Source organism: Gossypium hirsutum, chromosome D02 (assembly GCF_007990345.1).
Source record: "Gossypium hirsutum isolate 1008001.06 chromosome D02, Gossypium_hirsutum_v2.1, whole genome shotgun sequence".
Taxonomy (NCBI): domain Eukaryota; kingdom Viridiplantae; phylum Streptophyta; class Magnoliopsida; order Malvales; family Malvaceae; genus Gossypium; species Gossypium hirsutum.
In genome coordinates this window covers 8,789,263-8,808,053 of record NC_053438.1, presented here as the reverse complement: position 1 = coordinate 8,808,053, position 18,791 = coordinate 8,789,263, and the positions used below count along the sequence as shown (strand labels likewise).

The 18,791-nt window shown below is 33.0% G+C and overlaps 1 protein-coding gene and 1 long non-coding RNA gene across 2 annotated transcripts; one reads left to right on the top strand and one right to left on the bottom strand.

The window, feature by feature from the left end:
• Positions 1 to 382: 382 nt before the first annotated feature.
• LOC121214498 (uncharacterized) lies at positions 383 to 2,504 on the bottom strand. Its single transcript, XR_005910113.1, has 2 exons — positions 2,410 to 2,504; positions 383 to 562 (listed from the first exon to the last, which is right to left on the bottom strand). It is a non-coding gene; the product is annotated as an uncharacterized lncRNA (long non-coding RNA).
• A 3,274-nt stretch (positions 2,505 to 5,778) lies between these two features.
• On the top strand, positions 5,779 to 8,475 carry LOC107910525 (rRNA-processing protein fcf2). The gene is made up of 6 exons (XM_016838378.2): positions 5,779 to 5,959; positions 6,297 to 6,551; positions 6,630 to 6,690; positions 7,474 to 7,548; positions 7,686 to 7,801; positions 8,182 to 8,475. The coding sequence occupies exons 2-6, from the start codon at positions 6,304 to 6,306 to the stop codon at positions 8,288 to 8,290; spliced, it is 609 nt and encodes a 202-aa protein (XP_016693867.1). The 5' UTR covers positions 5,779 to 5,959; positions 6,297 to 6,303; the 3' UTR covers positions 8,291 to 8,475.
• Positions 8,476 to 18,791: the final 10,316 nt, after the last annotated feature.

Sequence of the window (18,791 nt, the reverse complement as noted above, 5' to 3'; positions counted from 1 at the left end):
AGTCAGTTGCTCTTACTCTCGAAAAAGATATTAGCATAATTTAGGAATTTATACGGATCAAGATACTAAGTAAAGAAATTGCGTAATTTAGATTAATAGTGACAGATTGTAACACCCCTAACCCGTATCCGTCGACGAATTAGGGTTACGAGGCATTACCGGACAAAACACAACTCAATACAAGCGTTCAATAGAATTCAAGAATTTAACATTTATATGCAAATCATTTGAATACAGGTTTAAATCAACTATTTAAACATTGTTTATATATATACATAAATTTAAATATATTAAGCTTAGTCAAATTTTAAGTAAGTATAATTATAAATTCTACTTTAACCTTTTAAAACAAAACATAAAATTTCAATCCAGTTAAATCATAAGAAAATAAGCTATTTTCGTATGGCTATTAATTATATATACAGTACATCAAAGTACGACTTCCAAAACATTATCTAGCCTATACATGCCATAAGTTAAAATTTAAACATTTCAATACCGAGACAGTAGATAAAGTGATGATCTTTGCTGACGTTCCCCTAGTCTGCAGCTTGGTTTTTATCTATAAAACAAATAGACGAAAACAAACAAAGTAAGCTTTTATAGCTTAGTAAGTCTATAGCATATCTAAAATACATATAAAAGAATCATATAATTCCTTAAGTAAATTTATTGAGATCATAAATATCAAATATAATTACTATTCAAACATTGCTATCTTAAGTCATTTTGTTGATATCTAAAAGAATGTATATTTAACTAATACATATAAACGAACATATGTATATACATTATATGCATATAACCAAGTTACAAACATAATCATTAACTGCATATACTGATTGCTAGTGTACTTATCGCTTGCACTTCATCGAATGCATTTATATATATAATTTTTCAAATACATATGCCAAAAGCATATATTTATACTTATCAACTACATGTGCCGAATGCACATATATTCTTATAATCCACATATGCCGAATGCATACATATATATATCCAACAATTTCATGACAACCAATATATGTACATACTCACTAATCACAAAGATCCGAATGTTTATATGCTCATCAAATACATTGAAACAAATGTTCATATATTTATCCATTACATATAACCAAAATCATATATATATACCCAATGCATATAATCACTTAATTTAAACAAATTCACCGGCACTTAGCCTGCTAGGCTTATAACCTGATTCAGATCACCGACACTTAGCCTGCTAGGCTTATAACCTGATTCAGCTCATCGGCACTTAGTCTGCTAGGCTTATAGCCTGATTCAGATCACGGCACTTAGCCTGCTAGGCTTATAACCTGATTCAGTTCACCGACACTTAGCCTGCTAGGCTTATAGCCTGATTCAGATCACCGGCACTTAGCCTGTTAGGCGCTAAGCCTAAAAACCTCAATTTATATAAGTTGTAACTCATATTCGAACTATTTACGTATATGAAATCCATACATCATAATTCAACTCAAAAAAAAATTATAACTTATATTTTTGAACCACATTGGTATATAAAGTTCAATCACAAAACCCATCTCGATAACTCAATGATCCAACCGAATACTTATATATATAACTTTATACTTTAGATCCTACTACTAGTAGTATTATACTATTTTCTTATAACATACCTTATTAATGTACATTTAACCTGGGAATTACTTAAATATATATACATTTCATGGCATCAAATTTAATCCAAAGAAAACATATCCTACATTTGAAGATATTAAAATAATCTAAGCTAATAATTTCATTCCTTTGATTCAATATAAAACTTATACATGTATAACCATACACATTCGAACCTCACATATACATATATAAATTCATATCTAATTTCAATACAAGAATTTATACATGTATATTTATATATATATTCTAGTATATCATATACATATATAATTACATACTTATAATCAAAACATGAACTTATACTTGTATACTCATACATATTCGAATCTAATATATACATCCCTAATTTCATACTCAACTCCATATAAGGAATCATACATGTATATACATACTTATTCGATCGACATATATATACAAATATATTATATATATATACCTTTGATTAAAAACCAAAAATTATACATGTATATATCTTAATGTATTCGAACCTTTTATGAACTTATATAACATTCATACTTCAATTAAGTTCAAGAATTTATATATATATATATTCGTACATTACATATACTCAAATATAACATCCAAACTTTTAATTAAATCCAAAAATTTATACTTTTATATGTATACCTATTCGAACATCTTATATATATAAGATTCACACATCAACTAAAATCAAATTTTATACTTTTAGTTATAGCTCTTTAATTAAAAAATAGATATATATATTTGATAACATGAATTTGCTAATAGAATTACCTCGGACAGTGTAAAATTGAAACCGGACGATTAATCGATGACTTTAGCTTTTCCCCGATCCAACTCCGATTTCTTTGGTTCTTGATCTAAATATATTCAAAATGAGCTAGTTTAAATATTATTACATTCAATTTAGTTCAAAAACACATTAATAGGTAAATTACCATTTTGCCCCTGACATTTACACTTTTTACAATTTAGTCCCTATTGCATAAAACACAAAATACAAAAAATTTGTCCATACTATACAAGGGTCGAATGTACATAGTGCTCATACAAGTCCACACATTTCATTTATTTCACATTTTAGTCCCTCAAAAAATTAATTTCACAATTTAACCCTAATTATTCAATTTCACCAAAAATTCAAAGACAAAACATGTTAATTTTTCACATATCTTTCATATTTCATCATCAACTATCACAAAGCTCAAGCATTCATCAATGGCATATCTCAAAATCAACACCAAATTTAAAAATTATAGCATGGGTCTTGTAGTACACTAAGCAACGATCTCAAAAACGTAGAAATTATCAAAAATCAAACAAAAACGAACCTTAATTTAAACTTCCTAATGGCCGAACCCTAGCTTGGATGTTTCTTTGTTTTCTTTTCTCACTTTCGGTTTTGAGGAAGATGATAACATAAGGATTTTTGTTTAATTTAATTATCATATATTATAATATATGTTTATTTACTTAATTAACCTTACTTATCTAATATATAATATTAAAACACTAAGGTTAGTCTTGTCTTCAACCGTCCACCATCTATATAGTGGTTAAATTTCACTTTTAAACCTCCCATTTAAAAAGACATCAACTAATAGATGCTTTTAATTAAATCCCTAAGTTTTCATTTTATGCGATTAAGCCCCTTTTATCAAATTGAGCGCTCAAACGATCAAATTTTTATACGAAATTTTCACACACGCTAATTCACATACTGTAAATACCATAAATAATTTTAAAATATTTTTTGACTCGGATTTGTGGTCCTGAAACCACTTTGTTCGATTAGGGTCAAAATCGGACTGTTACACAGATGAAGTCTAGGTGAATTCTTTCCTAGGTATTGTTTCACTTCTTGGTTGTTAATCGTTTAATTTCCTAAATTGTTCTTTGTTGTGTTCGTAGTTAATTAATTTTGTTAATTTTAATTTTTAATCAATCACTCGAGTGTATCGGTTAAATAATTGAAAGACGGTAATTACTAGTACATTTAGTCTTCGTGGGAACGATATCTTTGTTTACCGTAATTATATTATTAATTGATAGGTGCACTTACCTTAGTCAAGTTTTTAGTTAGTTTACAACGCATCAGGAAATTCAACATTAATAACCCCTTTTTATAAAAGTTTAAGGAGCAAAACGTGCTCAAAAAACATGGCAATGTGTTCCCAAGTAAGCTGCTCCTCAAGCTAATACGAGAGTGACACGTGGCCCATCATCCAATAACAATCAGCTCTCACATCAATTACGCCAACTATAGAGCATGTCCCGGCTTAAACTATATTTCCATCAAATTAACATTTATCTCAAGTTTCAAATGTTTTCAAACCATTGAACTCCTAAAATGTCCTTAATTTTTTTTTCTAAGTCTAAATACTTACACTCCCTAAAAAGCTAATATGAGAGTGACACGTGGCCCATCATCCAATAACAATCAGCTCTCACATCAATTATGCCAACTATAGAGCATGTCCTGCCTTAAACTATATTCATTAAATTAACATTTATCTCAAGTTTCAAATGTTTTCAAACTATTGAACTCCTAAAATGTCCTTAAATTTTTTTTCAAAGTCTAAATACTTACACTTCCTAAAAGGATTACACTTTTCAAGATAATTACCTTGCGCCCTGCCACATTTGAAAAACTAATTTTCCTAATAATTTTGTTTAGAAAATTATCTAAAATGCCAACTAGTTATTAATGTGCTCATATGCTAAAAATATGTTAAGTAAGAATATTAATTTTTTTTGTTAAAAATAATTTAATGGTGTTTTTGTTAGTGATTTAATTTGTTAATAATTAAAATGGAATGATTTAATTTGATTAGATTAAATATTTATTATTTATTAAAAATGATTTTAGGTTCATAGTAATTATATCTAAATTATATAAACTAAATTATACGTCATGAGTAAAGACAAAATTATATAAAAAACTAAAAAAAAAACTCAACACTAAGGATGGAATTATACAGAGAAATTTAAATATTTAACTTAACCAATCATCTATTTTGAGATTTATATTAAAACTATAATTTCAATTATTTAAAAAAAAGTTATAAAATTATTGACAAACATAAACATTCTTATAATAAAATTCATTTAAAAAAGTTGAAGTTTTCTTTCAATTTTTTAAATCCTTTTCAATTGAGACCATGATAAAATGTAAAAAAAAAATCAATCAACTAAACATTAATATTTTTCAACAATTTAATTTTTTTAAATGTGTTTGACAACCCATCATGAAGACTACTAGGTTATTATTTTTCTACAAAAAGAATAAAAAATTATAAGTAAATATTTCTCTCTTAAGAGAGAATAAATTCGATTATATTTTTATTTTATTTTATTTCATTTAAGATCATATTATTTTATATTAAACAATCTAATTATATTTAATTTTAAGTAATATATCAAATAAATTTTATAACTTATTTTTTAATACTTATTTTTTTCATGTTATCGAAGATAGCCTTAATTGATTCCTTGTACCTCGTAACAAAGTTTATTAGTATAAATTTAACTTATTATTATTAGGGTAAACTATAAATTGAATCACTTATGTATGGTTTAAATTACATTTTGTTCATCAAACTTTAAAAATGTTATGATATGGTCACTAGGATTATCAATTCTTGACATTTTGGCCATTTATTCAGTCTTGTTCTTGACATTTTTTGGGCTAACAAAATGAGGTTTTAGATTCTTAAAAGTTGGAGAAAAAAAATTTTAGGTCCCTTAAAATGTGGTAAAAAAATTTTGACCCCTTAAAATTTGGCAAAAAAAATTGACTTTTAAAAGTTAAAAATTTTTGAGCCCTTAAAAACTAGAAAACAATATTTTGAACTTCTTTTAACCTTACGCCCTGGACGGCCACACTTCCAAACGACCCCAGAGTCGAGCCTAAACTTAGTATTAGGGTAAACTATGAATTGAATCACTTCTGAATATTTTAAATTACGTTTTGTTCATGAAACTTAAAAAAAATTATAATTAGGTTATTATCATTATCGATTATTGACATTTTAATCACTACACCGTTAATGACCAAAATATAACAAATTAATAATATTATTCATTTTGAAATTCAACCACCAAAAACATAAATTTAAATCACACATAATTTACCCTTATTATTTGACGAACTAACTGTCTATTGACTATTACAATATAAAAGATCTCATTAAAATTTTCCGACCCTGTCCAACCCTCTTCACACATCCCCCGCCGCCAAACAAACCTCTCGCCACCACTCTGTCACAGCATCGTAAACCCTCTCTTGCCTTCAAATTTCCGACTGACCTCGAAATTAAATAAGGTAATTTTTTGAAACCCTAAACTTGAAGGTTGATTTCTATTTACACTCTCCTATATTTGGTTTCCTGTTTTCGATCCTATTGCTTGTTACTCTTTTTTATCGAATTTTTTATAAACCTATCGGTTCAGCTGAAGTAGCGAACAGTTATCCCCTTATTGTCTGTTAGACTGTTATTTGCGGCCGGGATCCGCTGCTATTGATGTAAATTGATTTGCACCGCTATTGATGTCTTTGGCGGTGGCGAACAGTGCCGCTAGCTTCGCCACCTCTATTTTGAAATCTTGCTTGGAACATTGCTTTATTTCCTCAAATTTCATACTTTCAACTTGAGCGACAGGATACACATGCCAGAAAGTAAGGCGGTGATTGGTCTGAGATGGGAGCCCAAGCTCCCTGCATTGCCTTTCCAATCTAAAACCACCTCTATGTCTGGTTCTGGGTCTGTTTCTAGATCCCGGAATGAGCCCCAAAGCACTTCCCTCTGGAAACCCAATCAACAACTCATCGATGGCCTTTTTCTACCGCCTAATGATGCTTCTAAGGTTAACAAGTTGCTCAGAAAGCAAGTCAAAGACACTGCTGGCACCGCCTGGTATTCGTCATATTTCCCCCTTTTTTTGCCTTTTTTTTTTACCCGCCCACATATAACTCCCAATTCTTACTTCAACAGGTTTGATATGCCTGCGCCAACTCTCACCCCAGAGTTGAAGAAAGATCTTCAATTACTCAAGGTGCTCTTTTGCATTCCCATTTGTTTATGTATCTTTGTAAATTTTATCTTTTGCAGCATTCGCTTTTTTGATGTTGAGCCTTGTCTAGGGCGCAAGGCACACTTTAGGCACTAAAACCCTTATGTTACCTTAGGTGCAAGGCGCAAAACAAGTGCTAACCCAAGTGAAGTGAAGCTCTATATGTGTGTGAGTTTTTGCATGTGTGTATATAGCTTAAGATATATAGTGAAATCTAAAGTATGGTCTAGTTTATTTACAAAAATTTGAACATTTTTTGTTGTCCAATGTGCATGATTTCCTCATGGCCAATTTTTATTGTTGAATGCTCAAATATTGAGAAGTATAGGGTTTGATATTATTCCTTTTCTAATTAAAGGTTTATCAAACGAAAAAAGTGAAAAATAAAAGAAATTAAAGAGAACTTCAATCATATGGATCTTTTCTATGCCTATTGCCTTACAAAAATGTGCACCTAGTCAAATATGCCTCACCTGAATGGGTTTGAGGCACTTTTGTTGCATAATGCTAAGGCGCAGGTGCGCCTAGTTGCACACCTTGACAAAAGTGGATCATGTTGTTTTATACCCGATGGTTGATTGCCATATCTTCAGTTCATGTTCAAAACTAATGACCCTACCAAGATAATTGCCTTGATTTTTAGTTTGAATTTTACTTGACTAGATTTTTTATTCTAGGGGTTTATTGTTTTAGGATATTAAATGTTCATGGTTTCCAATGGGCCTAATTCTTGGCATTGGCTACTTGTGTGTGTTTGTGATACAGTTGAGGGGAGCCATTGATCCCAAGAGACACTATAAAAAGGAATCAAAATCCAATGCACTGCCGAAGTATTTCCAGGCAAGTTTACTACTTTAGTATAATGCAAAGCAATACACGAGGACATGATGAGACTTTGTGTTGTTTTTATTGTCCTTCTATTTTATGTGCATCCTAATTGGTTTATCTGCAATATTTAATCTTTGGCAATCAAGCAGGTGGGAACTGTGGTAGAATCTGTGACAGACTACTACTCAGGTAGAATGACAAAGAAGGAGAAGAAGCCAACCCTTGCTGATGAGCTGCTTTCTGACCCTGCTGTTAGGCAATACAGGTGAGATATTGGATTGATAAGTTCCTTCAGATGTCATTTATTTCCAGTTAAATGCTTGATAGCATTGTATAATACCTAGTTCCGTGATTGAATAAGAAGAGTTTGGCCTGGAGAATACTACCAATTCCGCTGTTGCAGAAATAAAGAAGTTCTAAGAATATACTATTGTCACAACTCATAACTACTGAATTGGTTAGTGTGGCATGCCTTAGATAAGCGTCTAGCATAATCCGCATACATAAACGGAAGAGAGTACCATGTATCAACTTCTTCATAGTCAAACATTGTTGCTATCTTTTTATTATTGTCATTATTATTTAGGCAAGAATGCTTTTGCACGATAGTGATGAACCACTCATTGTCTGTTAACTATTTTACAGGAAGCGCAAGGTTCGGGAGATTGAAGAACGTAATCGACCAGCCGGAAATGAGAAATGGAAGATAAAAGGTCGTCAAACGTTCAAGCGAGCAAAGCAACGAAGGCATTAATGTTTCCACACTATATGTTGTTTTTGAATTTTGACCCATGTTTATTACTAGAGTGGAAGGAAAGTTTTATGCCCAATGTCCCAAGAAACAAGTTGAACTATGGGATTTCTTTATTCTAGATATTTTAGCATTTTGATTGATAGTGGAGAGCTATTTATACAAAAATGCAAAGGGGTTTTGAGTAATCTGTTATCATTTCCTAGTTACCAACATTTTCTGCACTTGAAGTGTTTGCAAATTTGCATTGGTTTTTGATTTGTTGCTGTTGGGTTAGAATTACAAAGAACTGCAAAATGATAAGGCTTTGTTTTGTTTGTTGTTGGATGTTAAAAGTCATACTGACAGCGCATTCCAACCAAAATTTGGTATACAAAATTATTTTCATGTAGGCTACTATATTGTATCTTCCAACCAGCTCAGACCAATGCTTCACAAATAAATAAAATAATTTCCTATGTATAAATGTAGTATTTTTCAATGGCAATGTCCTAATGATCCTCAAATTCATCATCCCTTTGCTGTCTACTTTTTCTGTTAAATTCTATCAAATTTTATTGTGAAATGCATAGTATAATTTTAACTAAACTATTAATGCTAAATACCCAAAAAAGAAAAAAATACCTAATGGAATGAAATATAGCTAAACTAGTTTAGTAATGCCTTCATAAGTTCTTTTTTGAAATTTTAAAATATTCATTTTAGATATGATGTTGTAAAGTAAAAAAATAAGTTAACTAATGATATTTAAATTTGTTAATATTTTAATACATAAAATATTAATTTTAAATATTAATACAAATTATTTGTAAAATTTGATTTTAACATATAAATAATATTTTAGACATTAAAATAGCATACAATAACTCTTATAAATTAGTGAAAGTTTCATAATGGAAGGAATAATTGACTCGATTTCAAAGTATATTTCTTTTCTATGTCATTATTATTACCATGATGTCATATTAGTATTATTTTGGTATTAACAAATATTCAATTTAAATTATAATAAAACATAAAAAAATATTTTATAGTAATATAAATTTTATATACTTTTTAAGTAATTAATATAAATTATTGTAAAATTTAATTTAAATAAATAAATCAACCATATTTATAATTTATAATTTATAATTTATATAAATAAGAGTAAAATCTATAATTTGCCAAAACGAAACTAGCTTTTAAAAGGCAACTTAAACTGGTTTTAAAAAGATTGCTTTAACATTTGTTAGGGGATAAAATCACTTATATTTCACTTAAAAAGCCATTTGAGAAACAAATCTAATTGCAACTGTAATGGATAAATATGAAATTTACACAAATCTTGATATAACGTAATGTAATACACAATTTTTTGTTTTTATTTTATAATTATACACATCAAATTTTGATTTTGATTTAATTGTAAATATAAATTTTGATTTTGATTTAATTGCACACATTTAATAAGTAAATACATTTATCTATTTTCAAATTAAATGAATATAATTATATTTTATGTAATATGTAAATACAAAGTGATATTACGTTAATAATGGTGCTGATAATTTGTGAAATTTAAATCAAATTAAAATTTCATATATACAATTAAACAAAATTAAAATTCATATATCATATTACATATTAAAGCAAAAACCAGTAGTTTCAGAGGATATAATGGTTGGGTAATAATCATCATCATTATCACAATAATAAGGGCTAAATTAACAAAATATACCCTTTTTTTATTTGATCTTTTAGGCTTTTTTTTTCAAATTTAAGAAAATATGTCGTTTTTTGAAAGAGAAAGGGAAAGTGTGTCCAACTAGACGCGCTTTCTTACAACGATTTTAAATTTTTTTCACTCAAATCCAACTCTCAATTCTTTAAACTCTCAACTCTCTTAATTCTCTCAATTTTTCTCAAGTTCTATTATAAATTTTCCGATACACTCGTTTAAAAATATATTTTTTAATTATTTTGTATTAGATTCGTTTCGATTAAATTTTCACGAATGGGAACTTCTATGATTCGTTTCAACAACAAGCACATTTCTGTTGCTCAAGCGATAAAGGTAAAACAAAATTTTAAATTTCGTTATTTTCAATTAAGTTAAATTTAAATTTTTTATTTTTTAACATATTTTAAATTAATTTTTTTTTGTCGATATAAATAGACGAATGATCATGTTTTGGAGGGGTTCATACACAATTTGTCAAATGCTCCAATCATCGAAATTCGTGGTTACTTGCAAGACACGGGATTCTTGTATACGTCTCGTATGCTCAAGGGTTGCAAACTCGATCCTACACTCATCAGCATGTTGGTGGAAAGACGGAGGTCGGAGACACACACTTTCCATCTTTCATGCAGGGAGTGTACAATCACACTAGAGGACGTAGCTCTACAACTCAGTTTACCGATGAACGGGCCAGTTGTCAACAGGGTTAGCGGTCGTTCCCAGTAAAAAGGACATTTGTAAGGCATTTTTAGGGAAAGTCCTGAACAAGTTTCAAGGTGACCGGATAGAGATTAAGTCATTGGAAACTTATTTCAAAGAGCTTCCTCCGATTGCAACCGACATCGTTAAAAAATAATACGCCCGAGCATTCATTCTAAGGTTAATCGGAGGCATTTTAATGCCTGATAAATCTCAATTTTTGGTACACATAAGGTGGCTACTACACCTAGTCGAATTTAAAGAATACAGACGACTGAGTTGGGGATCAACCATGTTGGCCAGGTTGTACTGAGAGTTGTGTCAGGAAACAAAACCAGATAAGATGTCAATCAATGGTTGCCTGCTCCTACTGCAATCGTGGGCTTGGTGGCTACTACCATTTCTACATCCTTGAGTGAATAACCCATACGTGTCCCATTGGTAACAAGGTAAAAATCATTTCTTAATAAATATGTAGTTTGTATATTAAACGTTATTTATTTATCATAAGTTTGAATTAACATATCACTTGTACAGGTGGAACCATGGGCCAAGTTACGTGGAACTACCCAACCAGCTCGAAGATATCAAGCTACTATTAGCTCAACACTCGAAAGCTGATGTTAGTTACTTATTCTTTCCAACCTATAATAATTACACAATGACTAATAAAATAAAATTCCATACATAACAAAATTTACAATTGTACACTGCAGTTTGAATGGATGTTGTACGCTGAGCCAGTTGATAGTGTATGGAATGGTGGAAATGCATGAATCGGATCAAGTGATGCGCCAGTTCCGGTGGTGGCAACAAATTTCGCCACCACCACGAAACATGGATGAACTACATAATGTGGATCTATAGGGAAAGAACGATGATAATTGGTGAGACATTCACAAAGAGTACTTCGATACTTGGGATCTAGGATGAAATTCTTGCCCATCCGCAAACCCTTTTTCTCATCGAACACGGTGGCCTGTTTTAAGTACTTGCCGCAGTTTGGACTTGCGGGAAGCCACATCTGCTATCCGTTGAGGTAAGTAGTAGGCAACTTCATCAGAAGAGGGAACGACGACCGCCTCAGTAGTATAGGTCCGAGCGTTATCACACGTCGAGTTTGTCATCGACTTCGACTGAACAAGCGTCGCCTATGTCTACGCCACATCCCAGTCAGTTCACTCCACTTATTCCTGTTCATTTCACTAACCCCGTATTTTTTTTACAATCACCACACTACACACCACTACACATCCATGTTTTTACCATTCTCATAGGTACATATTTCGGGGCACCAATGTCCTCTACATTCTACACCCCCATGTCGATGTCGATGTCGACACAAATGTCGGGCCAGATGTCGGTGCATGTCCCATCACTGATGCCAAAATTGATCCAATCATCAATGCCAGTGACAATGGCTTGGTCATTGCCGACATATTGGGGTATTACGACATCTTAAGGTTACACACTAATAGTGTCACAAACATCCACCGCATTATTGTTTTATCAGGGTGGGTTGTCAACAACACCATCTTCTTGTAAAGTGGAAGACACATGATGGGAGGCTAGGACGGTACTGCACTCGAGCACGGAGGAAAACGATGAAGAAGAAGACAAAGTTAAGGGTGGAGATGAAGCTGAAGATAACGGTGAAGATGAAAATGAGCACGAGGTAGAGGTGAAGACAAATAAGACAAGGACGATGGTCACGATCTAGTGGAAAGCTGGTACCACTAGTTGTACGCAAAAATCTTACTCGCACTAGTTAGCCACTACCATGCGGCACACATTTGACTCGACGATGCCAATGATTTATTTTTAGTTTACCTATTTTGATGTAAATATAAACAACATCAATAAAGAAACAATAAATAGTTTTGGTATATTTGTATTGCAACTCATATTTGTCTTTCTTAAATTGTGATATAAATTATACGTAAATTTAAAAAATTTAAATCTTTGATAAATTAAAAATGGTAAATACAGTTGCAAATATAGTTGGAATGTAAGTTTCAATAAAATAAAATAAAAATTAAACAAAAAAAGTAAGCATTGTAATCAAATTTATATCGTAAAAAAATGAATGTTATCGACTTTGAGGCCCTCAATATAGAACATGTTGTCTTCATATGCACTGGGTTTTTATAGCACCCACATAGCCTTTGATGGTTGTCCTTCTCCCAAATATCCATATAGGTGTGTATCCGAATAGAATTCAGGCAACCTTTCGGGACTCGATGCAGGTTCATGTTTGGCGATAACTCGTACAGTACGCTAGATATTAGTGGTCACGTTCTCTCATCTGGGGTAGGTAGGAATTCAACACTCTACGCACTGTACATGCGTTCAAGTCTATACACATCGTTGATATAAAGCATGTACTCAATTCGTAAGTTCACAAATACGGCAATTACGTGCGTGCATGGGAACCAAAGTGCTTGGAACCTCTCACAATCAAAAGTTCCTGCCAATAGGTGTACACGATATGATGCCCCTAACATGTCCTGGTCAAGCCTAATGTGCTCCGTAACCCGAAATTCTAGGTTTCGACGTGAGTTGCAAACTACATACATAATGTTCGCTCTCTTTGTATTCTGTCTAATTTCTTTCATGACATCCTAGCACCAAACATGGCCGCTCGCTATCTGTCTATCATACGTTGACTCTCGCTTTAAAAGTACAACAATTAGGTGAAAGTATGCTTCTTTGACAATCGAGGTTATTGACAAATGACACATCTCATTTAGTACAGATTTGATGTATTCGGCTAAGTTGGTTGTCATGTGCCTGTACCGTAGACCCCCATCATACGATTGCGTCCACTGATCGAAGAGTATGTTCCCTAGGTATGCCACACCGTAGCTATTGATGGCGTACAAGTTTTCCAACACTTAATGGAAATGATGTTGGACGAGCTCGTAACCTGTCGAGAAAAGCATACTCATGAATACAAACAATAAACAAAATATGGTTATGCATGATTAGGGAAATAGTAACGACTACATACCCATGTCAATGCATTGATCTCAATCACTTTTCAAAATTCATTTTTGGTGGTAGTTTAAGTCAATATGTCGTATGTAGAACTTATGGTGGGTGCGGTCCAAGAGGCTACCCAGTCACTCAATAGCAAACAAGATCCTCGATCCTCCATCTGACATGACATATGTCGAGCTGCGAGCAAATATGGCGACGCAATCGGCTAAGGAAGAAATTTAAGTCATCTGCCTTTTCAGAGGGAGTTATTGCAAATGTAATGGGCAGAACCTTCTGATTACCATCCTAAGCAACGACAATCAACAACCAATATTGATACCTCTCGTATAGCCAGATACCGTTAATTTGCACCAAAGGCTCGCAGTACTAGAAAGCTTCCCTGCATTGATCGAAGGTCTAAAAAATCGATAGAATATTCTTTTATCAAGGACCAGACGATCATCAAAATACGTCAGGTGCATTTTCATATCAATTATGGAACCTGGTATATACCACTCTAGTACCTTACATTATTGCCATAAATAGTTGTACGAACTATCTCAGCTGTGCTGCAACTTATCCATAGGCTTTTGTTTTGTGGCCTATGCTTTGTAGTACGATGGCGTGTAACTGTGCTGGCTATGGATGTTGGCAATCAACACCAGGATGGGAATATTTAGAATTGCCTTCACTATTGCTAGAATGAAGTCAGAAATCAGGTTCAAGTCTAGCCTGGGATGATCCTGACTTACACTAACAAATTTTGGGTTAAAGTTACGTAATCGAAAAAAATGAAAACATCGGTCAGGTCACATTATGTCAAAAAATGTAAAGATTGCATTACGCACTTGCTGTAACACAAGTATGTAAACTGGAATACTTTTTTATTGTCCACAGTCCGATTTTCTTCCATAAAGATGTCATGATTTTCTATTTTCACCTTATGTCGCGCATTGCGCACTTTCTCTCGAATTTCACTGAACAGGACTTTGTGATGTGGTAATTCACGCTGTTCTTGAAGTTGTACCGCTTTAGTGCAACAAAGAAAGCATCGTTGTTTGGGTATTCCATTCTAACATCCAATACTCATACATCTAAAAATAAGTTTACATGACTAGGTATTTTTTCGGTAGCTACCGAAACACTAAACCACTATTGGCGGATAAGTCGATGTTGGTCATGTGGGGCATAAGTTCATATACCTTAAATTGTAAATTTGGATCCGGAGTATTATCTTAGCCATTGTCATCAAAACCACAAGGCTCTTGCTCTATTGAAACCAGCTTTGGTTCATAGAAAAGTGCCACATCCGAACCATCTGGACCGCATTGCTTAATTGGATCAAGGTCTGACTCTAATCCGTCAACCACATTCACTGCCCCTTCTTTCTCAACTGCATCTTCTTTCTCGGTTACATCTTCTTCCTCATCTATGCCTTCATTGTCACCTTCCACTAGGGGGTTCAATGTACCATCACTAAACTCGATCGTAAGAAATAAGTCATCGGTTCTTCTGTAACCCATGTGCTTGCCAAAATTTACACCAGATTATTGGTCGGTGTACATCGATGCCCCCAATATAAGCGTTTTTGCCCCAGGACATCGATCCACTAAAGTTGAAATCAAATGCACTGATTGAATGTCATGCCTAAGTGTCAAGGTTCAGGTTTCGCTTAAACATCGACTGATTGTGGCCACCAAAATTTAAATCTGTGTCAAAAACTGAAGAATGTCTAACTGTTACTATTTTGAGGATGTTATAGTAGGAGCTCTATAACAAACCGATGAACCCACTAGATAACCGCATGGTAAGACTTCCTACTTCGGCTTTAGTTCCAACATTAGTCGCAATAATGACTAAAGATGGATAACTTCATCAGCCTCGATAAACTCGACATATAACTCTATTACAACATTTCCGCTTAAGCAATACGATGATATCACCACCTTCAACTCGATCTCACCTTTTACATCAAATAAATCATACTAAAAAAGGTCTATTGATGCAAGAAATCTAAATTGCAACCTTGAAACCCTTCCTCGAGTCGAACCCCCCACTTTCCTTCTAATTCTAGTTCGTAGCTCATGAAGTTTAATTGTACGATTGAAAGTCAATTCCACAGACTAAGCTCCTACGAATACGACCCCGAATAAATATATTACATATTTGACCATCGTAGTAAATGACATATTTCACTCATCAACTTATTTCAATATCAGATGTGAACTGGGTGAGAAGTTTTAAGAAAACCTTCGACGGTTATACAAATCTATGCAGACGTCTCTCACAACTAAATTATTCGATGTTTGATATGAATTTGTTGTGTGTTTAAGTTATGAACATTTCATTACTTTAATAGGATAATAGAACAAGGAGAGAGGGAATGTGCGATTCAAAATCTATTTCTTAAGGCGCAATTTCGTTAAATAATGATAATGACATGTTATTTAGTGCTCGAAAGTACGTGCTAGGCATCACGTAAATTTAATCAGAAGCATACATATTTAGTGCCTCAGAAGGTGTACCAAATTTCACATAGATTCTCAGGGTCATTAACTTTTTTTTATCTTTCAAAAATGTTAGAGAAGGCTCGTCCACTAGGCGAGCTTTCTTGCAATATCAGCATGGCAGCTCACTCAGCTGGACGAACCATCTTTAACATTTTTAAAAGTTGAACAACAAGTACCTAACCACAAAAATTTTAGTAGATTTTAAGCACATTATGAATATATTCGATGAAAACACTAGTCTAGCGGCACGTTTTCGACTACGAGAATTTTCTACTTTGCAAACCCACATTTCTCCTGTGCCTATAAAAGAGGTCTCCCACTCCATACTTTATCATCCCTCCAACATCTTCTCTCTTAGCCTCTCCATCCCTCCATTATAAAACATGTCTTAGTGTTAAAAATTTTGGTTACTAATAAAATTTCGATTGTTCAAGGTATTCTTGAGTCGTCGGTGGTGCGATATCACTCTAAGATGCACACATTTCATATATCCTACTGAGATAGGACCATTACCTCCGAAGCTTATCCAATAGAAGTCGAGTTTCGAGGTATTTTTCTTTGTATAGTCACGGGTGGAAGTCTACGTAAAGGTCTCAATCGACGGCCGTTAGGCACTCATGGATCAAGGTATAATGGAGGAACCAGTTGACGGTCGTTACACAACCACGAGCTTAAACTTTTCGAATACACAAAAATGTTACCTTATAAATACCATACAAAAGTTTGAATGCATAATCATAGGGAAAACTGTAAGGTTTTTCGCTACAATCGACATAATTTTTTCTACATTTGTTAGCAATCGGTAGATTCTCATCCAAAGGTCGGCACCGTCATGGACGCATAAAGACTCTCAGGCGGGGAGTGGCTATTGCAGTGTAGTAAAGGTGATGCTTCTTTTGAGGTGACGATAATTTTTGTTATTAAACAACCCATTAATAACAACAACCGCTGCCAAGCTGACCCAAGTTTGACCTTTATTATGTCGAAACATCTACTCTTTACCTAAGAACCCTCTTGTGTCCACCTCAGTATCAACCTTCGGATAAGAATGAAAGGTTAAAGATATGGCTGATTTAGAAATAGAGAAAAAATTACATCAATTACATAAAAAATCTACGTTTTTCCCTATGATATGACATGAATATTATGTATGGTATATACAAGGCATCATTTATGGGTATCCAAAAATTTTGAATTCATGACCGCATAGCGACCGTCAACTGTTCCTCGATTATACTTAAGCCCATGACCGCATCACAACTACCGACTAGGACTTCCACCTGGACTTCGACCCATGACCATATCAAGCACTATCACCCTAAAACCTGACTTCCTTAAGATGAGTTTCTAGGGTAATGGTCCTATCCCACCATGAAATATGAAAAGTATGTCTTCTGAGGCGCGTTATTGTTGGGAAATATGCCTATATTGTAGTAAACATGTAATTATTTTCTATGTATTTGAACGATGAATAAATAAAATTCACATTTCACTGTTATATCTTTTGTATTTTTGTCTTTCATGTTTTTCATGCATAGTAAAATTGTAACAAGCAAATATTAGCTCATTGATTATCTAATTTGAAACAGATGATAAGTGGCATTGTAAGAACATTTACATTGCAAGAACGTTTGCATTGCAAGTAAGACAACTTACTTTAGTAGATAATCTAAACAAGTTTGTAATCCCCGTAAAAGAATCAAAGTGAGCATTTGATTCAAAGACTGAGAAGTATTATTATGCTGTCTTCAATTCCAATTGAGGAGATGACTAGTCTTGGTTATAGGAGCAGTTGACTCCACGGGTAGAAACAGATGTATTCATTGGCAGAATGATACATTGGACTAGACCCAAGACGAATTAATTCTTAATCCATTTGTGAATTAATTCACTTGTAACATTCATGGTGTGTTTTACCTAAATCCTGAGTTAATCATTGACCATGCATATGTAAATTATGTGCTTTGATATAAATAGAGGCTTATACTTTAAAGATGATCGAGTCGATAGCTGGTATGTTGGGTACATGACTTGTGTATGGCATGGCTTTACTAGTAATAGTGGATTTCATAGTTTAATTAAAGAGTTAACAACATCCTCTCATTGGCATTATGTGGATTGATAAATATGGAACGTGGCCACGGGTTGCTAGTTCTTGAACGAACAATTTATCACAGCCATTTGTTGACAGTGGTCATATTAATCATTAAGAAGACACAATGGTGACAATAAGATAAAATAGGATTGTATTGAGTGAACGGATTTAACTCAAAGGAATCAAAGATATCATATAAGGGTAACACATTGGACAAAGCAGTTGGATGAATTGCTTTCGTAAAGAGTATAGAATAAGGAGTTTTCAATCATGGTACTTCTTGTGGACTAACTCCATGATTAAGTAATTGCGAAATATCGGAATGATGTTTTTGGACATAATTGCAATTACTAGGGTTTAATTGTATATGTTTGATTGGTCCTTTCGTTAGCTCAACAAAAGCTCAATCGAACTACATTTGAATTAGAACTAAATTTTCTGACTTTGGAAATAATTTAATTGAGTCGATTTATTCTATGTGAAGTTAAAACTGGTGGT